This window comes from Prosopis cineraria, unplaced genomic scaffold, assembly GCF_029017545.1.
Source record: "Prosopis cineraria cultivar Desert tree isolate PC_DT_omini unplaced genomic scaffold, ASM2901754v1 PC946, whole genome shotgun sequence".
NCBI classification, from domain to species: domain Eukaryota; kingdom Viridiplantae; phylum Streptophyta; class Magnoliopsida; order Fabales; family Fabaceae; genus Prosopis; species Prosopis cineraria.
The window spans coordinates 1-23,610 of NW_026556271.1; the positions used below are offsets into that span (position 1 = coordinate 1).

The window sequence follows — 23,610 nt, forward strand, 5'->3', positions numbered from 1 at the left end:
TGTTGCATATACGTATATGTATCAAAACCTGCATAAATCATGTTGCACAGTATAATTACTTACAGATTAGAGGCTTTCAGGTATCAATTTCCGTGTAAACAGGGAAGTCTGGTCATAGATGGAAACTGGACAGTTTCAAGGAGAGAGACAGAAAACTTGCATGTGCCATTAAAGAAAGATAGAAGCCATTTCATCTTGAAATCTATCTTCAGTGCGGTGAAACTTAGGCGCTCAGATAATGTTCCTGAGATGAAATATATATCAGGAGCTCACACAATGTTCCTGAGAATGAAATGTATATCCCTGATTTAGTTTCTATTGGTCCCTTCCATCACGACAATGAAAACCTAAAACTCAAGGAAGAACAAGTTGCATTACCTTTATACTCTGCTCAGTCGCAAGCCGAACCTGGAAGCAACGTTGCACGAATGTGTGATGGCGCTGAGAGATATAGAGCAAACAGCAAGAAACTGCTATGAAGAAACACTCAATCTCACCAGCGACGAGTTTGTGGAAATAATGCTCCTTGATGGCTGCTTCATCATCGAGCTTTTCTTAAATATGCTTTTAAGGGTCTGAGACGCCGTGGTGATCCCATCTTCACCTCCGAGCTGTTCTTTGCAGTCAGGAAAAACCTCATTTTGTTAGAAAACCAGATTCCATGGATGGTTCTTCAGAGTCTGTTCGTGATTGTGCCCATTCCAGCACAGTGTACTCTAACCGAGCTTGCACTCGGTTCTTCAAAAACATGTTACCAGGAGAACGGGCCTTTCTCAGAGAGAAGTTCAGCCAAGAAGGTAACCATTTGCTCGACCTTATCCACCAGTGCTATATCCCTACAAATTCAATAGTTGAGTCAAACATAGCTGGTGGAGAACCAAAAGCAAAAGATGCCGAGTCTGCAACAAAACTTAAGAAACAGGAATCAAGTTCATGAAGTTCACAGCCACAAGCTTGTTAGACATAAGCTTTTCTGATGGGGTTTTGAGATTCCTCCCCTTGTAACCAAGAAGTACACCAAGGTTCTGTTTGCAAACCTTATTGCACTTGAGCAGCATCACTCTCATCAGATTCAGTACTTCACATCTTATGCCTTGCTCATGAAAGACTTCATCCAAGATGTGAAAGATGCCAGATTGTTCAGGCATCTGAGGATTGTGGTCAGAGAAAGTGAAGACGAGGTCGATGATAACGGGATGAAGAAGTTCTTTCACTCTTTAACAGTCTTTGCGAAGAGTGGATTTGAAGAGGTTTTATTATGCAGGAGTTGAGGGCAGGTCAAAGAGTATAAACAAGAAGGAAATCATGGCGGAAGAAACTGGAATGCAGTTTGTTTCACTTGACTTTTGGTTTTCAAACACTTGGGCTCATTCTCCGCAAGCTTTTTTTGGTTTTCTGTGAGTTTCACAGTTCACATTCTTTCACAGCAATGTCCAGCCAGAGAAAGAGAGAGAGAGAGAAAAAAGGAGTGCTTTCCCCTGTTTTTGATCGCCAACAGCAACAGGGTTGTAATAACTTCGTGAGATTTTGTGATGAATGATTTATAATCATTTCAAATTTTACAGCAAATGTTAGCCAATGAAGATGCAAAGCCAGAAATTATACAGGCTGTCCCCCTTTCCAGCCTATACTTTACATGCAATGAGGATTAAATAAACCTATAGAGGTACCTATAGGAGAGAAGGAAAAGGTTAGGACATAATTTAATATACGTCTCATGAAATAAACGTGTTTACAAATAAATCTCTCAAAATTTAAAAACATTAAGTCTCTTAAAATTTAAATGTAATTAAAAATAAAGTACAGGGACAATAATACCCCTATTAAAAATACATTATATCAATTAAATAATTTATAACTATTTTATCAATAATTTAATATCTATCACTTTAATTTTTTATAATTATAACTTTAACTTTTTACATTAAATATTCAAACTTTTAACTATTAAATATGTGAAATTATAATTATAAAAAATATGAAATGATGATTGTAAATAATGATGAAATGTTGTAAATAATTAGTGTTAAATTTTATTAGTAATGCACTCTTTCATTTCTATTTATAGAAAAAAAGTTGTATCATACAGTTTAATAAAATTAGTTAACTGTATTAATAATGTGTCTAAAAATAAAAAAATTAGACTACAAAACCCTTTATTAATTATTTTAATTAAGCTTTCATTAATTATTTCTTATAACTGTAAATGATGAAATTATAAGGAAGTAATTTAAAAAGTTTGCAATAAATGCCTATTTAAAAAATGATTTTATTTATATAAAAATAAATTAAAGTGATAGTTTCTTCTCCTATAATAAAAATGAAAGGAGTATATGTGAAGTTATAGCTATAAAAAGTTAGAGTAATAGTTATAAATTACTAATAAATAATTATAAATAATTAATATTAGACTTTTAAACAATGCATAGTTGGTTTAACTATTAAATATATGAAGTTATTGTTGTAAGAAATTAAAGTAATAGTTGTATATTAATGATAAAGTAGTTGTAAATTATTTGATTGATGTAATGTATTTTTAATGTGAGCATTATTGCCTTTTGATCTCAATTTCAAATTACATTCAAGTTTTAAGAGATTTGATTGTAGTTTCTAAATTTCATAAGACTTATTTATAAATAAATCTATTTCATGAGACTTATACGTAATTTTTTTTAATTTAAAATACAATGATAATGGATATGACTAACGCAAATGGCAATTTTTATAAAGAAAATAGTTGAGAGTATTTTCATCTATTGATCACAATATTAAAATATTTTTCAACATGGTGAATGGTTAGGATATATTCGTTCTATTTAATGTTATAAGACATTTTTAATTGAATTAAATTATACTTCTAATAAATAATTAATTATTTTTCAAATTACATACTCTTTCTATACTTATCTTTTAATAGAATATTTTAATTAAAAAAATTATTAATTATATCCCTTAATTAAGGTTTTTTAAAAAAAATATTAATTGCACTCAAAATGTTTTCTATTATGAATTTAATACTTAAAAAATGTTCTTACAATGTTAGATGAAAGGAGCAATAATATATGCTCTGATGCAGCTGTAACTTTGTATCAATTTAAATGTAAAACATTTTTTTATTTTTTCATATCAATTAATGATAAACATTTTAAGAAATGATGATAAACAAAATGCTAACTCCTTTTAAAAATTTTAGACATTTTTAATTGAATTTTATTTCTAATAAAATAGTTGTTTGTTTTTAAACTAATTCTATTTTTTTATATTTAACTTTTATAAATATAAAGTAATTTATTTAATAGAGATATTTTTAGAAAAAAAAGTAATCATTATACTTTAAAAGACTAAAAATGCTTCATATTTTTTAACATTTAACCTCTCAAAAAATACTTTATATTTTTTTTTAACGGAATAACTTTATATTTTTTTTAAGGGGAGGTTGGATATGGATCATGTGTAGTGGAATTCGTGCAGTGGATGAGAAGTGAAAAATCTTGATCATGAATTTTTATCTAATGGCTAATAAAAAATAGGTATATAAAAAGGTTTTTCATTTGCAAACACACAGTCATGTTTTATCCAAAATAAAAATTAATAAAAAATATAATATTTTTAATCAGTCAATTAATAACTAATTTGGACAATACCGATTTTATTTGGATGGTCTAGTTTAATATTAACTTTTTTATTTTTTATAAATTACCTATTCAAATATACTTTGAAGTCTGGACAGTTTATAACTAATATTAATTTTTTTATAATGCTTACAATTTTTTATTTTGATAAATATAATATTAAAAATAATGATAACACTTCTAACATTTTCTAAAAAATAATTTTTAAAAAAAATGTAAGTTAAAAATTTTAAATATAACCAAAATTAAATTTAAACTGTTTAAAATATATCTGGATAATCAATTTATAAAAAGATAAAAAAATTAATATTAAACTGAACTTTCTAGATAAAATCTGTATTATTTAAATTAGTTATTAACAGATTTATTAAAAATATTATATTTTTCATAAATTATGATTGTGACAAATGAAAAACTTTTTTATACACTTATTTTTTACTAGCCATTAGATAAAAATTCAGGGTCAAGATTTTCCATCTCCCATGCACTACATGGTTTTCACTGCACATGATCGATATCCAGGGGAGGTTTCATTGTTATGCAACGTGCTATTTTCATTCATTCACGCCCCGTTATTTTCATAGTCCCAGTCAATTGCTGAGATTCAGTTCATGAATTAGAAAATAAAATATCTAGGAATAGAAATAGAAACAGACCCATGTCATTACTTTACAATTTGTCCCAAATTGAAAGGATCTAATAATTTTTTTGGCCTGTGAAAGGGTCTAATAATTAGAATTATGAACAATAATTTAAAAATATTCTAGATTTTGTTACAAAAGAAAAATATTCTAAATTTTTATTTGCCTCTAATTAAGTAGCCATAAGGTTATAAATATATAAATATCGATTGATTGATTATTTAACTAAGATAATTAATGACCTTTCCTTTTGGAATTTAGACACTTATGTTTTAAATATCTTCAAGAGTCATTAATCACTCATCATCATAGTAAAATATACTCCCTTCATTAAAAAATATAAAATATTTTTAATTAAATTTTATATTTCAATAAAGTAATTACTTACTTTTCAACTAACTTTATCTTTTTATATTTATTTTTATTAAATACCTAACAATAAATATAAAATTATCATCAATGGGGGCATTTTTTTAAAATATAATAATTATATCTTAAAAAATTAAAAATACATTATATTTTTAAATATTTAATTTTTTAAAAATGTATTATATTCTCGGAGTATGTCATGCTCTTTTTTTATTATTAGACTATATTTATTTATTTAAATAACACCAAATCTCTTCCCATGGGGCCGTTCAATTATTATTATTTTTTAATATAATGAGATATTTAATAGCAATAAGAGAAAAACTGTACAAGATTTTTGAAAGAAACACTAAAACAAAACTTAAAAAATTACATCGAACACGTGTAAGTAAAAAAACATCTTAAAGTATGATTAATAATAGCATCAATTTGAAAGAGAGGATATTTATAGGATACAAACTTCATCAGTGAAAAGGGGCCGTTCAATTATTAATCATCATTCAACGGTCAGAACTAATGGCAAGAGTCTCAAAGGTCTGCCATTTTTAATTTTCAGCACAGAAGATTGCGCCGGTCGTCTCAGCCTCAGCCTCAGAAGTTGCGGTCTTCGTCATAAAGCTTTCTCTGTGAAGCATTCATATCCAAAAAAAAGTAAATAAATAAAAACTTGTTTCAGAACTCTGCACTTCGCCTTGTTGTTGCGAAAGCGAGAAATGGCAGCTCATAGGAGAGTCGGTGTGGCCGTTGATTTCTCCCCTTGCAGTAACAGAGCTCTCCAATGGACCGTGGATAATCTGGTCCGAGAAGGGGATCATCTCATTCTTGTCAACATCAGCCAAGAATCGGATTACGAGAACGGCGAGATTCAGCTCTGGGCTGCTACTGGCTCTCGTAATGAACTCCCTCCTTTTGCTTCTGTTTTTTTTTTCCTGTTTGTTTCCCTCTTGTTTGCACTGTATTTTTTTTTTTTTCTATTGGCTTCGGGACTTTGTTAATCAACATTGACCGATGTTGACTTTGCTTCGAATAGTTTAACGATTAGATTCTTAAATCACACGATCATGCTGCTTTAAGTTTCACTTCAGAAATCTCTGATTTCTATTGAACTGAAATGATGTGCATCGTATGAGTTCAAATTCTAGGAATTTAAAACCTACTGCAGAGAAGCATGGGCATTTTATTGGTCCTGATTTTGTTCTTGTTTTACAAGGCAAGAATTTTCTCTTTTTAGCTGTAGATCTTTTGAGCATTTCATAGATCCAGATGATATTCCCCTCTCCCCTCTTTCAAGATGAGGAGATTTAATGAACTGTCGAAGCTCCAACCATTTCCCCATATTTATTATGAGCTAGCACTAAATGGATTTCTGTATATTGAGCCCAAATGCAGCTTTGATTCCTCTGGCCGAGTTCTCTAATCCAGTTATCATGAAGAAGTATGGAGTGAAACCTGCTGCAGAAACACTGGATATTGTCCAAACTGCGGCTAGACAACACAAGGTAGAAATATAATTATAGTTTCTTTGGCCTTAAAATTTGAAGGTGATGATTGTTCAAATTCAAATGTTCATCAGATTTCAGAATAGCTTCAACTCTTTTCGTGGCGCAGGTTGAAGTCCTGTTGAAGATCTATTGGGGAGATGCTCGTGAGAAAATTTGTGAAGCAGTTAATACCACACCTCTGGACTGCCTTATCATGGGGAACAGAGGCCTTGGTACCCTCAAAAGGTAACCTAGTTTAAATATTCATAAACTATTCATCAACAGTGTGATTCATTCCAGACTTTGTGTGAGTCATGGATTCGCAGTTTATTTTGGATGAAAAACTCTTTGGTACATTAAGGATAAGGATAAGGGAAATACTTGAGAATGTTGTCTATTCTGACTCCTGCTAGATATTGAGTTGCTGTTCATTCTCTTCATTATTGACAGGGCTATAATGGGTAGTGTCAGCAACTATGTAGTGAATAACGCGTCTTGCCCTGTGACTGTGGTGAAGGCAGAGTCCCATTAAAGCTGCTTTTCTATGTTGTTTGCTCTAAGTCAAGGGATAAGCTTTTATCTGGTTGAGCCATGACTACCTTGCCTGCTGGATAAGTTGTATTCTGCTGCTTTCCAAAATGAACTTAGGTTCTAGTAAAATAATGATGTTATGTAATCTTTATGTTTTGTACTGGATGAATTTGAGTGCTTATATAGTCGGTGTTTGTGTTGCATGTTTCATGATGCACCACGCATTCACTGTGTTTGTGCCTATGTTAATGGATGTGCTCATAAATGCCATTATCTCCTGGCAAAAATGTTTGTTAGTAAATGAGAATATGGATAAGAAAAATAATCAAATTTGATGGAATGAAACAATGATGTTTACTACGTAATGAATAAGATTTTTTTTTAGCTTTGAATTTGAGTTTGATGTCAGGTGATTATATTTCTTTCATGGTCTGATGGTTATTGATTTTGTTGGGGGGGGGAGTTTACTTACCTTTAAAAAAATATTAATATTAATATTTTCAATTTTTTGTGTAAATATTTTTAATATTAATATTGATTAAAAACTAAAATTCATTTTAATTTGTAATTCAAAGTTCCTAATAAAAGATGTTGCTTTTTGGAATAGGTCTGAAGATATTTTAGTCATTATACTCAACTTTCTTAGAATGCTTATAGATTCCACTCTTTCTGGATGAAAATGACGTCAACGCTACTTCTTGTGAAGGGAATTTGATGAACCAAAAACTCTTTGGGGGATTTGGTTGTGGAATCTATCTCTGACCATGTTTATAAGCACGTGCATTCTGGAAATCAGCCTTTTTAGGTGAAAATAATAACAATTAGAGCCTGTATTTATATGTCTAATGACTTTATGAAATATCTCAAAGTATCTAATTAATGTTGGATTGTAGAAAAGGTTTGCATATACTATTGGATATTAGAAATTATCTTTGGTGTGAAAGATTTTGATATTGCAGCGTTGGAGTGAAAACAGTGCGAAAAAGTTATTTTTCAATAAAATTGAGATGAAACAGGAGTGTGTTGTTATTGTTGTTCTACTTATATATATATATATATATGTCTCTCTTTTTTTAGGCCATCGAAAGAGATTCTACTAAAATAAAGAGTCTTACAACCAACAAAAACAGAGCAAAAAAATGAACAAAACATTAACAGAATCTCTCAAAAGAGAACGATCAAACTCCAAAAAATAAAGTCATCCAAGCATCATGCCAAATTTTAGTTTTCCTTCTATTTCCAATACTTGAAAATGCCGGCCTTCAAGAATCTTACGTTCTTCCAGAATGCGACTCCAAGTCCAGGAAGCTCATCCTCCCTCTGTCCCTGCTTCAAATAAAAAGTTGCGTCGCCATCCTTGAGTTTTTATTCTAACTTTGTCAATGACAAAACTTTAAAAGCTTGGATTTTAGATCTACCCCAGAGAACAGGCAAACCTAGATAACTGCTTGGAGCATCCACCAATGCAATCAGTATGAAGAGATAGGGGGATAAAGGGTCTTCTTGACAGGTACAAATACTTGCAATTCTTTTTCCAGCCATTAAGATATTAAACTTCACGGATGAAATACACCAGAAAATCCTATCAACCCATGGCTTTGAGAAAACCATTTTAATTAACACATGATATAAAAAGTCTCATTCCACTCTATCATAGGCCTCATTCATGTCTAGTTTTGAAGCTAGCTCAAAATTTCCTTGCTTTTTGTGCCTGAGATAGTGGAAGGCTTCATGAATAATAATAATATTATCTTGGATCAAATGCTTACTAATCACTAACGTGATTATTGAATTTTTAACAATTCATTTGCTTTATTAAAATTCAGATTATTATAGAGATTTTAGCTATCAATAAAATATAAAATTCATTATAAGTGGCCCTCCTTGTAAATTATGAACACAATTCAATTTTTTCTTCAAATTCCATTAATATTAACATTTTTTGGCCAAAGGTATTTTCTAGTTTGTGAACCATGCATTGCAATGGTAATCAATTTAACAAAAGTAACTATTATAACGTAACAGTCTCTTTAAACATTATTTCAGAGTGATTCCTAAAACGTGTGTATAAAATAACATCTCTTGAGAAAAGATCACTCTTTTGATAGTGCTCAGATTATTCAAAGGATTAGCCTCAATTGTCAAGATATCTTCGAGTAAATAAAAAGTAACTGTTACAATACTAGAATGAATTTGATTTTCTAATATTCGGTTTTTTTTATAATTAATTTCTCATCGTACAAAAATTGAAATCTAAAGCCAAACAAGACCTACAAATTTATAGGCAAATAGTACATTAATTCTTGAATAAAAAAATATTTACCAACAGCAGATGTACTGCCAAATCGGGATTGAATGTCGTATTTAACAAACATTTTGCACTTGGACCAGCATGTTGACAATAAACTACCCCATATTAATGGGCAAAATAAGAATGCTAAAAATTGCATACGGTATATAGGTGACAGCAGTATGACGCAATTATATTACTGTAGTTACAACATCAAAGGGTGCTCGCTTTTGACGAGCACAGAAGCCAGCACGAACAACGAATACATCTAGGATCCACCCATGAAAACCGCACCATGTTCAACAGATTTAATGAACTTCTTCAGCAACAGAACCACGATTGCAATTGTAAGTCCAATTGCAGCCAATGTGAACAAACGATCATCAGGTTTTTGGCCCCTTGTTTCTGGCCTTGGATTCAAAACCCTTTCATCTGAATCTTCGGGCAATTGGTTGCTTGAAACACTGGATGGAATCTCTGTTGGAGCTTCGACCCCAGAGGGATGAGGATTCGCATTTGCTGGTTCTTCAACAATTCGGTCAACTTCTGTCCGACCTTGAGGCCCCTCACTGGCTGGTGTCTTGGGATTTGGAGAACTAACCCGGGTCTCATCTTCCCCATTGTCAGGGTGTTGTTCTTCAGGGTCCTGTGATGGGCCATGTTGGGGAACAGGGGGTGCTTTGCTTAGCATATACTCATGAATCTGGGATAAAAAATTAAGATTAGAACACGGAATTGCATACAACATGTATAGGCTACAAGACAATAGAAAACCAATTCCACCTCATCAATCAGTTTTTGACGTTCAGGAGTTCCAAATCGTGGAGGTGCTTCCCGAGATTTAATGGCCAAAGCACGCCTCTCTTCCTTTTTGTAGTCTAATGAGCCCAATGCACCATTTGGGTTGGTAGGCATAAATGCAATCAATGCAACTAAAGCAGTCCTTACTGCCAGAAGAAATTTATATCAGCTAGGTAAGAACCTTTCGGTCATCACAGTGATATGCTTAAAGCTTCAAAAATTTAATGGTTATTAATTGTTCAGAGTATGGAGGCAACGTTCTGTAGTAATTAAACGATAATGGTTTAAAGATCAGTCCTACTCCAGTAACCATAAAAAATACTCCGCATGATCAGTATTTTCTCAATAAAAAATCAGTCCCCTCCTTGCCTGGCTAAGATGTAAGCATCAGATGTTACAAAGCAAGAAAGTGAACAGACATTGCATGAATAACCACAATGTCAACTTCTTTCATGAGAGGAGAATTATGAATATTGCAACGCCAATACAACATAGATAGCACCAATATTTCAAAAGAATTATGAAGGCCACAACCAAACATCTCAGGCAGTCCTATAGTTGCAAATCAACAAGCAACATAAAGCTATAGAACAATAAAGTCTCCCATGTAGCTCTAACAACCACATAGGGCATATTTGGAATGTATCATGAAGCAAATTGTCTTCCTAAATTGCTCCCAACATGACTTGCAAAATATTTAGTAGTCGCAGTGTATCAAACTAAAAAGGAGATGCTATTTACCGCTCCAAGATGGCTGCCAATGCTCTGGATGATGATTTGATATGCTCAAGCAAATCTTCGTTTGTGTCTCAAAACGACCATTAGGCTGGCAAAATAACAGTAAAACATATAAGAATGATAGAAATGAGTTTCCAAATTACAGAAAAGAATGGTTGATAAAAATTAAAACACAACAACTCAGAAAGATATTATGCCAATTAATATGACAAAACAATCTAATCTATCAAAAGGGAGAAAATCTTACTGTCAACAACATAAATGAAGGAGGTTTGAATGGATATTCGGCAGGCAACTGAATCCGTCCGTGATAAATACCACCCTCAAATTCAGTTTCACAAGGCCCTCTTACTGCAAATTGCCATTCGAAAATATTTTCCTGTAAAAAGATGATATCAGAGTCTCTTAAAGATAATTGCTAGAAGACAGCAAAAACAGGACAATGCCACTACATAATCAAATGCCAAGTTTGAAATATGGAAGAAACTTGCAGATCATGGGGAAAAAATCATGCACAACATCCCTATGACCTTATCAAGTTGGGGAAACCCTCATATGAAGAAAAATAAACAAATAAGAGCGGAAAAGAGAGGCTTCAAAGTTCAGGTTCATATGGTATATTAGCACATATGATTCAGTGGGAACGTGGAATGAGCTTCAAATTTCTCCAAAAAAATCCAGTCACTCTATCATGTTTGGGTGAGCTTTGATGATGCAATAAAAAGGAAAGAACCAATTATCACTTGTTTATTTTACACTGATGAAAGAAAATAAAGAAAGCCAAGGCAACAGGGCCTCGCCAAGGAATATTTGATGCCTCTGAACTGATCTCCGTCACACAAGAGGTCAGACGCGTACTTCTGATGGAAGTCAGATATATTTGCTTCTTTCCATGAAGAAATAACTTGTCAAGATTCGCAATTTGGCAACATCCACAAGCTTAATCAAGTAACTCTATTGTGTTGATGGCACGGATTAAGTATACACTCTCACAGCTATCGAAAACGTTATTAATTGCAACAGAGACCATAACGCGAGGCTCCCTGTCGAGCTGAATGAAACCCCATTGGTCGATAATTACATTGAAAAAACATCAAATACGCGCAGCGGGTATCGAATAGGAAGCACAGTACTTTGAAATTTGAAATTAAAGAACAAGATGAGAGATATTGAACTGGAAACCCTAATAGAACAGGAAAACTATGAAAGTACTAGTTTGCGGTGAGAAGACATGATACCTCAAGAGGCAAACTCATGAAATCATCGCAAGGGTTAGATTGCATCTCCTTCACCTCCTGTAGAATACGCTTCACCGCAGGGTTCTTCAAGTTGTACTTCTCCGCCATGATTTTAGACCTCAAACAACGTGCACTAAAATTTGATTGGAAAATTTATTGAATCAAAACCTCCACGAACACCACCTCTGCCACCTCCGCCGGCTCAGTACGACGGCAAACGCTAAGCGCTGGACGAAAATTCAAATAATGCACAGGGGAAAACGCATCAGAAAGGAGATATGAAAATGAGGACGCTCGCTGCTCGCTCTCGGATTGACGCGTCATAGGATGAGTGTTTTCTTACGTGTCAGTCTTTTATTGGACATACTGGAACCGACCTTTTCTCGTGTGGGATCATGCCTTTTTTTTTTTTTTTTAGTAGGATCATGCCATTTTGCTTTGAAAGGAAATTATTGAAGATCGTTACAAGGCCGTGTTTATTACTGAATCTGAGTGAACCTCTAGAGAATATTAGGGCCCGTTTGATTCATTGGAGTCTTGGCTCAGAAAAAGAAAAAAGAACGGAATTTTACATATTTCTAGATTTGGCTGGCATCAAATTGAGTCGCTGGATAATGATTTTCGAGGGTGGAAATTAATTCTCTAGAAAAATTATTTTTACTGATCAAGATGCCCTTCACTTTTTCTCACATCTCCTGTGTGTACCACGACTGTATCATCTCCAGAACGAATGCAAGAGGGGCCAACACAATTTCACTACGTCTTTAATTATTTTTTTAATTTTATTTGTAAAAATTAGTGTTAATGGCTCATATTTTAAGTAGCTTTAAATTTTGCCCACATGTACTTGTTTCTGTATTCGTCACCGCGTCATCTCCCTCACATCTTTAGCCACCAATGTCGCCTCTTTTAAATCTTTAGCGTCATCTCCTTCACGTCTCGGGCATTGTCTTGTTCAACCCGCGGCCTCCTCCATCGACCTCCACATCGTTCTCTCTTCTCTCTATTACTGTGTTCTTCTTTGACAGTGATTCGGCCATGGAAGCAGCTCCTTTTCTTCGGCAAAGAGGCGGGTAGCTGAAGCCGCTACTCCTCCTCGCAAATCTAGGTCATCAAAACTAAGCCATTGAAGTTTCTCCTCCTTGCAGCTGCAGCTCTGGTTCATGGTTGCTCGATACAGTGTTTGGGCACAAGAAGATTCATTTTCGTTCCATAATTTTGGCTCCATCAAGTCTGACAGGGATACGCAGACAATGTCGGAAGACGTTGCTTTACCGGAAGTGGGTCTCTCCACTTTCTTTTTTTCCATTTCCCTCCACTTCCCTCATCCTCACCATTCATTAATTTATCATTTAAAAAATTATTTAATAAAAAAATTGAATGATGAGGATGGGGAAGTGGAGGGAAAGGGAGGGAAAAAGTGGAGAGACCCGGTCCTTGCTCTACCCCTGGGCCTTTTTTCCACCTTTTTGTTTTGTCTGGTTTTTTTAAAAAAAAAAAAATTTATTTCCACTAACGTTTTCTGGATAAGTCAATTCCATGACTCCTCAACTTGGGATTTTTTTTCCCCCATTTTATGTAGACTGTAATTGACATTTGTCTATGGAACAGGAGGAGGAAAGAATGGTGTGAAAGAGATGAAGGCAATATTGTCTTTTTCTCATTTTGAACACCTGGAAAAATAATTTCAGCTGAATTTCATTTCTTTTTTCCACCATATCAAACTGGCCTTAATTTTTTTTTTTCCTTTTCCTCATGCTAGTTTCATTTCGTTATTCAATTCCAATTCTATCAAATTTGAGAAGTAATGAAATGAAATGAAAGAAAGAATGACATATTATAAATTATATATCCCCGATTAGTGCATGAGAGTGGAATGTTTCTGGTTAGAATTTGCATTGTCATCGCGACCCCCTCTGTGTTCTTGTTGATTGCCCCTCCTCTCCATTGTTGACTGACCCTTGTTCTTCACTAACCTTCTTCACGACCTCCTTTCTTCTTACTCACAGCCATTGACCTTCTTCTCCATGGTCGTCAGACCTCCTCCATGAACCCTCGCCTCCCAAACTCCTTGTTTTTGTTTGCCATGCCTACTTAAATCGCTGACTCTAAATGTCAACCCAGTGAACCCTAACCCCTCTTCTTCAATAAATCCATGGGTCCTTTCCTCATCAAAAGCTTCAACTAGTTTTTTTCTCGCACGTCAAGGATGGCATTGATTCATGGTTCTGTTCATATTTAGATATCGCGTTTCATCCCCAATTCGGTCATCCAAACAAAAGCTCTCGCATCATTTCCATCTTTCAAACTAGCATTATCTATTATGAATTGCAAATCGAACTTCCTCTCCTGATTCGTGACTCTATACTTCAGTTTTTGCATCTTGCAGACATGTTCAAAATATTCCCGAATTAATTTTGTAGTGGCAGGGCTGTGGCTTATTTATTTCTTATAATATTTTGTATTCATTGTATTTTTTTTGTAGTTTGTAATCTGGTTTTTCAAGAAATTAGTTTGATTCTAAAAATCTACCTTCGAGCTCCGACGGGGAGGAACATGGAGAAATGATAGTATGGTGGCTTTCAAGTGAGAGCATTTTGGTATTTTAATATTACTATTATTGTAGATATAAAATAAAAATTATATTTTCATTTCATTCATATATCAAACATAATTTTAAAACTTACCCAACTCATTATCTCATTTCCATTTCTATTTTCACTGTCATTCTTATTCTTATTCCTTTAAAATTCACTATGCATACTAAGTGGGGTCTTATAGTCTCAAATTCAAGTATTGTTTAGTTTTAAATGAAAAAAAAAAACGTTTTTTTGGCTTTCACACAGAATGATTTTTTTCTTTTTAAGCAAAGCTTTCACACGACGTTGAATCCAAAATTTGTACTTATATGTTACAACTGCTTCGACTAAAACAACAGATATTGATCTATTGTCCCTACTTTACATTAACAAACTTGACTCGTAGGAAAATTAAATTTAATGAATTTTTTTAAAGTTATGAAAGTATCCAAAAAGTTTCTACGCGGTAAATTATAGAAACATGCAGTGTAACATTTTTCAAATTACATAGAATTTATTTCCTTTTAGAGATTTTAATTTTGTTTGAAAAATTATATAGTTTCAACAAAAATTCAAAATATTTAAAATTTATTTCCTTGTTTTAAATTAAATATTTGTAAGGGGTGAAATTCTTTTTTATTATTATTGTTTCACAGCTATCCTTCTATTAAAGGTAATGTTGTTAGAAGTGCGGTTGAATATTAAATGCAAGTATCTCTCATTCTAAAAATTCAACCTTAATTCATCACATTGTGAGAGTCTAACTCCTTTAATTAAATTTAAATCCTATGATAAAGTAAAAGTCTTTTTCTCAGAGAGATTACCTTACATCCTTGTTTACCATGAGATATTGAAGGGTGGATTAGGATTGGAATTTTCACTCTTCGTGTTTAGTATGAGTGATTGATCAATCCAATACCAACCTTATTCCCATTTATATAGAATTACTCAAAACCAACATTCCCCTAACATTAGAAAAACAATCTTGAGATTGATTTTAGCAAGACATAAATGCACTGGTTGCCTCCAACATTTTCCATTCTTCTTTACCCAAATCTACCTCCATCCTTCCTTCTTGTTGATGATGAGTCTCACTCCATCGACAATAGCATATAGCACTGATGAGACTCAAGATATCCATTAATAACCATGAACCATTAACTAGACAAAGAAGTGAGGGAGAATGGAATGAGGAGGTGCAAATTCAACATATTGTTGACCATCAAGTGGAGAAGGAAAATCATTAACCCGTCAACAACAAAGACCCATTAATGACAAAGTACCATTAATCATTGATGGCTAAGCGACTTTCAATTTGTGTGAAGAACGAGAACAACAAAGGTAATGAGGAGAGGAACGTTAAAGGAACCTTGATGGGTCTATTAATTTAAGAGCCCAAATCTACCTTCATCCTTCCTCGTTGACAATGACCAAATGATCTCAAACATTCTTGGGCAACGAAAACACAATCCTTGCATTATGGCTTTCAGGAGGCAAGGCATTCACTCAGCATCTTCCACCAACTTCTCTAGATATCGAATGGATTCCACCATGAACGGAGGGGATTTCATTTTTTTGGATAAGGGTACTATGATCTATTGAAATTATAATTTCATATGTTAAATAATTTTTATTTAAGTATTCTCATAGCATACCAAACATGAGTTTTAAATCTTAAGCCCATTTTCATTCTCAATCTCAATCTCAATCTCTTAAAACTTTATCCTTCGTACCAAATATAGCTTAAGCTTCATAATATTTTTAACACATCAACGATTAAGCTTATAGGTACTTTTTTTTTTACAAACTGTAATTAAAAAAAAGTGCAATTCCAAAGAAATTGAAGAAAATTTAAAATTAATTTTAACACAGATTCAAAACATGTTTTACGTTAACAAAATTAGAGCATGTGTGCGTAATTTGCTCTTATATTCAAGTGATTTCTTAACTAAATAAATTATTTGATATGATGGGCCTTTCCTCATTTCAGAATTTGACTAATTGAGAAATATGAATATTTAGTATATGGGCTTAGCCCACGAAGGCAAAGCCCATTAAGAATGCCAGATGTCGTGATGCATGGGTCTCGGTGTCTGAGGACCGCCACGTATAAGCCACTAAAGGCAGCCCAACCGAGTCTTCGAGGAGCCTACTAATGTCTTCCTCTTCTTCACCCTTCAGAAGCAACGTGAAATTTGTCTACCAGCAGAGGATTCTGACAAAGGGAAGATGGAGGAGAGAATGAAGGCTGAGGAGAAGAAAATTGGAGTCATAGAGGCGTGGTTGAGGAAGCACCGTTTTCAGTTCACTGGAGCCACCAGGCACCCTTTCGTCCTCTCCATTCGCGACGGCACCACCGATATGGCTTCCTTCAAAACATGGCTGGTTCTTACCCCAACTTACTGTTTTGGTTTGTTTGTTTCATCTTAATCACTAATTGGCTTAGAATTCTCTTGCTCCTATGGGTTTCTGGTTTCTCCCAGTCCCGATTTGACTTGCTTTGTTATGAAATGCCTGCAATTTTCAACTGAGCAAGTGTTTCTTACAGGACTCAATTAACCTTCTCAAGTAATGGCCGGACATTGACACAATCTTGAATTTTCTGTTTAACCTTCTTTCCCGAATGGGTTTTTGACGCTGTTTGAGCCTTGTAGACGTGTTTCTAAGTGAGGACATTGACACAATCTTGAATTTCACGTATGCATAATGCAGGCACAAGATTACTTATTTGTCAGAGCCTTTGTTCCATTTGCGGCCAGTGTACTGATAAAAGCTTGGAAGGAATCAGATGACAATTCAGATATGGAGGTAATACTGGGGGGAATGGCTTCTCTGGAGGATGAGATATCATGGTTCAAAAGAGAAGCCTCCAAGAGGGATGTTCCACTTTCTGACCTAACTCCTCAGCAAGCAAATATTAACTATTGCAGGTGAGGTTTATTAACCGTGGATCATCATTCTCCATTTACATGTAATCCGTTATCTGCTATTCCTTCCTGATTGGATAATGGCTAATGGGGAAATCTTTTGGTAATAGTTCTGTTACTCATCACGGGACACTGCAGCAATTCAATGGCTCATTTATGCAGAAATGTATTTGCTCTAAGATATGTTACTTGAGGGGATTAGAAAAGACGTTGAAAGTATATGTTTAATGTGGTAGTTATAGATTAATGAAAGAGAACCTACTATTTAACCTTCGCTTGCGTAGATCAAGTATACTGTCAGGTAATATATATGTTTTTCTGTGTACCTTGTGGAAGGAAGCACTTTGGTTAACAAACGTGAGAACTTCTTGCAAGTTTCTTGTTCAGACTTGTTTTATGTGTACCATGGCTGTCACGTAAAGGCATGCAGACAAGTTAGTATATTAAGGTTGGCGTACCCAAAAAAAAAAAAAAAAAAACGAACACACACACACACACACACACACACACACATCTTCACATTTGTTCATATTGCTTTTATCTCTATTTATTTTGGCATTTTGTCATTGAAGGGTTTCGATCTTAAAGTTGTGAAAGAAATAACAGACACAAAGGGTCTTACTGGGTCGCACTATTCTCTCTATCGTTCTGCATGCATTTTTTAAAGGATCCAAATCCGTCTTGGAAAGTTTAAAGTAGGAAATTATATGCTTGCTATGCTGTAACAGGTTCTTGGAGAATCTGATGGGACCAGAAGTGGAATATACAGTGGTGATAACAGCATTCTGGGCTATAGAAACAGTGTATCAGGAGAGCTTTGCACACTGTCTTGAAGAAGGTTCTAAGACCCCACTGGAACTGAAGGAGACATGTGAGAGATGGGGAAATGAAGGGTTTGGTCAGTATTGCCAGTCTCTGCAAAAGATTGTCACTCGGCGCTTGCAAAGGGCTTCGGATGATGTGCTCAAAAGGGCTGAGCTTGTGTTGCTGAGTGTTCTTGATCTTGAAGTTGAGTTTTGGAATATGAGCCGTGTAAATGCCTAGAACTGTTGACAGACGACCCCTTTGTTTCCATGTTTCCATATAATATAGTTGGATCCTAATGCTTGAAACTTAATGTCCCAATCAAGTGAGTAACTTAAGAGCAAAACAAGAAAATTTCACTTCACACACACAAATACATGTGTGTGATGTGTGTGTAAATGGTCAACTAGTCGCTTGAACACACAAGTTAATTCGCACTAATTCATTTGCGTTTAAATTATAATGGGTAAAATGTTAGAGTTAAGATTGAGGAAGACTATAAAGGAGAAGATCTTTAATGGAAATAGCAAATTAAGTGGATTATCAACACTGAGTTGATAATCTAGAAGCAGAATATCGGTGTTCTGCCGTTTTGGAACGGGAGCTTCTTTTACTTAGTGGATTATCGAAGAGAGTTGGCAACTTGCATCAATATTATAAACAAATGCGTCACAATGAAAACAATAACTTCCTGCTATTTTAATGTACGTGGTCTTAGACTGATTTTGGCATTTAGTTTTAAAATCTACATTAGTGTGAGGGATTTATTATTTAAGTTATAAAATCCAAAAAGAAAAGTACTTCTGTAAGGTACTTTGCCTGCTAATTTCCCAAAATAACTGGCTCTCTGTACAGAACCAGGGTGCAGGCCACATCGATCATATCGTCCCATTAACATCCTCGTTATCCCTCTCGACAAATGTACGTAAAAATTGTCTTGAAGCTATGATTTAAAGTACATGGTTTAATTCAAAAAGAAGAAAGATAAGAAAGTAATCATCAGACTTGTCGTCCCACTTGGATTTCCCATATAGAACTCTTCAAACAGTTTTAAAACACAGAACTAAGAGAGCCCAGAATGGCAGAATTGTATCCGTTCAGTGAATTCGATTTTGAATCTGTGGTTGAGGACAAATATAGTTCCTCCAACAACGATTGCTGCAACTCATCATCAGATCCACTGGATCAGCATCATGATGATGAAGATAAAGTACCGAAGGACGTTCAGATTTCTGAAGCAGAATATTGGGGAGAGTCAGGTGGGCTGGATTCCCTCTGCTCTACCCCGATCATGACTATTCAAACTCAAGAAGATGGCCTTTCATCGCTTACGAACCAACGGATGGAGCAATTATCGTATCTGGATTATGGGTCGTTGTATAATCTCCGATTCGACATGGTCGTCTCTTCACCGATCGTTGACGCCCACAAGTTTGATGATCAAATCCCACCCATGACTTTTCCCTCCGGACCTGACGAGAATTACCAGAACCGGAATTCATCTTTCCCTTTTGCTACACTTGATCTTCTCAACAACTATGGTACTGGATTAAAGCGTTTATACAGCAAAACTGAACCTGAAGATGATCGTCAGCTTCAGCCTATTGATGATTTGAGAGGAAAGAAGCTCTCAACTGAGGATGTTATGAGAATCGCCGGAACAAGGTTCATCCGATCATCTTCTTCAGATCAATCAGAAGGTCTGGATTCTTTAAATTTTCATCCTTATGATTGCTACTACTCTGGCCTTTCCAAAGAAGAGAAAGAGGACGTGAAGCTCGCAGAATCTCTTCTTGCTTCTGCCGAGAAAGTCGGGTTGGGGCAATTCGAACGAGCAGCCAAGCTTCTTCATCACTGCGAATCACAGTCTTCCAAGACAGGGAACCCCGTGAAACGCGTCGTGTCGTACTTCTCCGAGGCTCTTCACGAAAGGATATACAGAGAAACAGGAAGAGCATACGCTCCTTCATTTTCTCCGGCGGGAGAAATCCCTCGCCATTATCATAAATATGTAGAGAAGGAATTCTCTCGTTTCGATCCAGACGAGTCAATGCTGAACCCCGGCCCTGCTATGATTGCATGCCATGCACAGCTTCCGTTCTGTCAGATCGTGAAGTTCGCCGGAATCCAAGCGATTGTAGAAAAATTAAGCGATTCAAAGAAGATTCACATAATCGATCTCGGAATTAGAACGGGACTACAATGGACAATCCTCATGCAAGAACTTACATCTCGACGAGAATGCCCGCTCGAGCTCTTAAAAATAACAGCAATGGGAACGACGGCGAGAAAAACACTCGACGATACGGGTAAGAGATTAACCAGTTTTGCAGAGTCCATGAACATACCCTTCTCGTTTAATATGGTAATGGTATCTGACATGCATGAGCTCAAGAAAGAACTGTTCGAGCTAGACGGCGAGGAAACGGTTGCAGTTTACTCCATGTTCACTCTAAGGCCCCTGGTTGCAGAGCCAGATCAGTTAGAAGCCCTGATGAAGGTGATGAGAAATTTGAACCCAATCGTGATGGTGGTGACGGAGGTGGAAGCGAACCACAACTCGAAGTCATTCGTGAAGCGATTTACAGAAGCGCTGTTCTACTTCAGCGCATTCTTCGATTGTGTGGATTTATCCATGAAAGGGGACGATCCGAACAGGACGGTGTTGGAGTCATTGTACGTAAGATTTGGGATTAGGGATATTGTGGCGGCGGAAGGAGAGAAGAGGAAGATCAGGAACGTGAAGATCGATGTGTGGAGGGCTTTCTTTGGGAGGTTTGGGATGGTGGAGGAAGAACTGAGCATGTCGTCGTTGTACCAGGCGGAGCTGGTGGCCAAGAGATTTGCAGGTGGTAGTTTCTGCACGTTTGACAAGAATGGAAGCACTTTGCTCTGTGGGTGGAAGGGAACCCCGCTTTACTTTGTTTCTGTCTGGAAATTCCTTTGAGCACAACGTACCTGAATTGATTAAAATGCTTGCTTCGGTAGATTTTTAACTATCCGGTTAACTTGATTTCACATGATTGAAGTTCACCATCTGATAATCTGATTGATTGTTTCAATTATTTGGGTTTTGGGTGTGACATTACTTGAAAGAAACAGGTGTTAAGATGCTATTAAACTTCTTCGTGTGTTTGATTCGTGTTGCAATGTATGCCCGCCTGCTTTGCTTTAATTTTCATGTCAGTTACGTGCGCAGAGTTTAACGGCTGGAAGACTCCAATTAACTTCTCCAAGACCCCTTGAAATGGATTCAGTAAATATCCAAGTAACTAGGATATTGATTGAACCTATATCACGCAGGTTGTTTGATGGATTTGTATAAACTGACCACATGAAATGAATGGGCCTGAGCTCAATCTGGGCTTGGACCATAAGGCAAGTTATGTCAGTTGGTCAAATGCCTATCACAGAAAGGAAGCGTGGGCACAAAGATGAGTACAAGGTGGGCATGAGGCGCGAGTTATACATGTGGACTTTTGCTCACTAAAGATCTTCTCTTTTCTCTTCATGATTCTTGTCCTCTGCTTTCGAGCTTTATCTCCTCCCTCTTGAGTCTAGGCGCTATCTTTTGCTTCCTAGACTCATTGTGAAGTGACAGTAGATTATCGCTATGTGGCTGTAATATGAAATTTTCTTAATTTCTTTATTAACATCACACCAGTTTTAATTTTTCATTCTATTTCTTGTCATTTAAGTTATTAATTGTCTGAGGATCATTGCATTTGGTGACTTCATTGACCTCCTACTTTGCTCAAAATTGGATGCGATAACGTTAGAAAACTAGGAGTTCACATACATTTCTTCACCCCCACTCCGTTGCCCTTATAGTTGTATTCATCTTTATACACCTTCATTATTTAATTTCCCTTTTGTGATCAGCAACAGCTCATTAACATAACTTGTCTCATGTTCCAAGGGTGATTTTTAGAAAAAGTTAAGAATAGTTTCGTGTTTTTATAGAGAGTAACTAATATATAAAACTGTCAATTTATTATAGAAGTTAACTAATATAAAAGATTGGATTAGAGTGAGTAGCTTTTTAAATCTACAAGCCAACCTTTTCTGTGTGTTTATTTTTTCAAGTATTGAGATATTTAAGAAGTTGACTTGTAAATTAAAGAAATTTGGTTTGTAAATATTGAAAATTTAATCGTGCTATGATAATACTAATAAATATCAAAGGTGTTTTATACTCCAATAAAAGTATTTTTTTTAACTAGTCAATATTAAATGATGAATAATTTTCAATTACTTTCTGCAAGTCAAATCAACCATTGTTGATAGTTGATTAATAACTGTTACCATTTATAAAATGAAAATAAATCTAGTGACATTTATGCATTTTATAAGGAAAATTAATTATAACCATGCCTTAAGAGGCATAAGAGTATTCTAATAGATTTGTGAGACTTACTTATAAATAAATATTTTATTTGAACTTATAGCATTAATTTTGTTTTGTTGTTTGCATACATCCATCATTATTCTAAACTATAATAAAAATTTTATACTAGCAAGTAAACAAACAAGTGGCTGTAGTTTAGTGGTAAGAATTCCACGTTGTGGCCGTGGAGACCTGGGCTCGAATCCCAGCAGCCACATCTTTTTCTGCACCAGCAAGCTGAGATTTCTGGATTTAAATTTTATATTATTCAACCGCCCCACTTCCACTTTTTGGGATGCTTTTCCGTAGTTCTGTTTGAATTGTTCCTCATCTTGCTGTCACAATGAAATTTGACAGCTTCCCAATTTGACATGACAACAGAATAAGAGGCCGCTTACATGAACATTGCTGGATTATAAGGAAAAAAAGGCCAAAGATCATTTTTGCTTCATTCATGGATTCCATTCCATGTATTCAACTGTTAATCAACTTTTCAGATTCTACGGTTCTGATGTACCAGCCCCACTTACTTGAGAGGACAATTTTTGCTCTCTGGTCCTCATATATAGAACCAGATACCAAATTCTTAACAAGGATAAGCAAGCATCCAAGCCGAGAACAAGCATAGCAGATGCCATGACTGTGTAAAATTCACACTTCAATCCTTTAAAAGAATTCAACCTCCTCGTTCTTCTATGCAAGGAACGTGCTTTTAAATTACCTGATCGATAATACCAAGCAAAGCTGCACCACAACATGGCAGGTCTTGATCGTCCCGTGGATTCAGAGTATTTGAGTGCAGCGGCTCATCAAGTGCAATCCCAACCCTATAGTTATAATTATCCAAACACTGTTATTGCAGCACCCAATCAACGTTACGACCTTTATCAGAATTCTGGTACTCAATATATCAGTGGCCTTACCACTCAGGTCGGAATAGTGAAGGGCCACGGCAATGGAGCCACCGTCTATGGCTCCTTCATCGTTAGGTAGACAAGATTCCAGAAATATGCAGAGAGCTGCGTGCTGATGGATATATATATATAAGCGATCATGCATCGATGTTACCTCGATTGTAGTTCGTGTTTAAATAATTAAATTTAATGACTTTTTTGTCTCTATGAATGTTTTATTGAGTATTTTTACTTTTAGTTACAATGCATCATTTCAGTTATATAGGAAAGATAAGAGT

At 35.1% G+C, this 23,610-nt stretch overlaps 4 protein-coding genes and 1 non-coding gene across 6 annotated transcripts; 4 read left to right on the forward strand and 1 right to left on the reverse strand.

The window, feature by feature from the left end:
- Positions 1-5,195: 5,195 nt before the first annotated feature.
- Positions 5,196-6,897, forward strand: LOC129298872 (universal stress protein PHOS34-like). Its single transcript, XM_054937320.1, has 4 exons — positions 5,196-5,533; positions 6,032-6,141; positions 6,251-6,369; positions 6,574-6,897. Exons 1-4 carry the CDS (start codon positions 5,356-5,358, stop codon positions 6,653-6,655), a joined length of 489 nt encoding a protein of 162 aa, XP_054793295.1. The 5' UTR covers positions 5,196-5,355; the 3' UTR covers positions 6,656-6,897.
- Positions 6,898-8,931: 2,034 nt separating this feature from the next.
- LOC129298868 (ubiquitin-conjugating enzyme E2 32-like) lies at positions 8,932-11,995 on the reverse strand. Of its 2 annotated transcripts, none has more exons than XM_054937317.1 (5): positions 11,722-11,995; positions 10,731-10,862; positions 10,487-10,571; positions 9,728-9,891; positions 8,932-9,590 (listed from the first exon to the last, which is right to left on the reverse strand). In XM_054937317.1, exons 1-5 carry the CDS (start codon positions 11,827-11,829, stop codon positions 9,213-9,215), a joined length of 867 nt encoding a protein of 288 aa, XP_054793292.1. In that variant the 5' UTR covers positions 11,830-11,995; the 3' UTR covers positions 8,932-9,212. The 2 variants fall into 2 exon arrangements, with proteins under 2 accessions (XP_054793292.1, XP_054793291.1); XM_054937316.1 differs by having other exon boundaries at positions 8,932-9,647; positions 11,722-11,993.
- A 4,468-nt stretch (positions 11,996-16,463) lies between these two features.
- LOC129298869 (probable bifunctional TENA-E protein) lies at positions 16,464-18,339 on the forward strand. The gene is made up of 3 exons (XM_054937318.1): positions 16,464-16,685; positions 17,013-17,230; positions 17,956-18,339. Exons 1-3 carry the CDS (start codon positions 16,530-16,532, stop codon positions 18,269-18,271), a joined length of 690 nt encoding a protein of 229 aa, XP_054793293.1. The 5' UTR covers positions 16,464-16,529; the 3' UTR covers positions 18,272-18,339.
- Positions 18,340-19,109: 770 nt separating this feature from the next.
- On the forward strand, positions 19,110-21,636 carry LOC129298871 (DELLA protein RGL1-like). Its single transcript, XM_054937319.1, has 2 exons — positions 19,110-20,880; positions 21,335-21,636. Exons 1-2 carry the CDS (start codon positions 19,110-19,112, stop codon positions 21,367-21,369), a joined length of 1,806 nt encoding a protein of 601 aa, XP_054793294.1. The 3' UTR covers positions 21,370-21,636.
- Positions 21,637-22,563: 927 nt separating this feature from the next.
- On the forward strand, positions 22,564-22,635 carry TRNAH-GUG (transfer RNA histidin (anticodon GUG)). Its single transcript has one exon. It is a non-coding gene; the product is annotated as a tRNA-His (tRNA).
- Positions 22,636-23,610: the final 975 nt, after the last annotated feature.

Bases quoted from the DNA above. Each gene is read 5' to 3' on its own strand.
- LOC129298872 (XM_054937320.1), top strand. From the start codon at position 5,356: ATGGCAGCTCATAGGAGAGTCGGTGTGGCCGTTGATTTCTCCCCTTGC. The intron at 5,534-6,031 runs GTAATGAACTCC...GCCCAAATGCAG, and splicing joins CTGGGCTGCTACTGGCTCTC to CTTTGATTCCTCTGGCCGAG. The intron at 6,370-6,573 runs GTAACCTAGTTT...CATTATTGACAG, and splicing joins GGCCTTGGTACCCTCAAAAG to GGCTATAATGGGTAGTGTCA.
- LOC129298868 (XM_054937316.1), bottom strand. From the start codon at position 11,829: ATGGCGGAGAAGTACAACTTGAAGAACCCTGCGGTGAAGCGTATTCTA. The intron at 9,892-10,486 runs GTAAATAGCATC...TTCTTCTGGCAG, and splicing joins TTGGCAGCCATCTTGGAGCG to TAAGGACTGCTTTAGTTGCA. The intron at 9,648-9,727 runs GTGGAATTGGTT...TTTTTATCCCAG, and splicing joins GTCAAAAACTGATTGATGAG to ATTCATGAGTATATGCTAAG.
- LOC129298869 (XM_054937318.1), top strand. From the start codon at position 16,530: ATGGAGGAGAGAATGAAGGCTGAGGAGAAGAAAATTGGAGTCATAGAG. The intron at 16,686-17,012 runs GTTCTTACCCCA...TGCATAATGCAG, and splicing joins CTTCCTTCAAAACATGGCTG to GCACAAGATTACTTATTTGT. The intron at 17,231-17,955 runs GTGAGGTTTATT...ATGCTGTAACAG, and splicing joins GCAAATATTAACTATTGCAG to GTTCTTGGAGAATCTGATGG.
- LOC129298871 (XM_054937319.1), top strand. From the start codon at position 19,110: ATGGCAGAATTGTATCCGTTCAGTGAATTCGATTTTGAATCTGTGGTT. The intron at 20,881-21,334 runs GTGGTAGTTTCT...TATATCACGCAG, and splicing joins GGTGGCCAAGAGATTTGCAG to GTTGTTTGATGGATTTGTAT.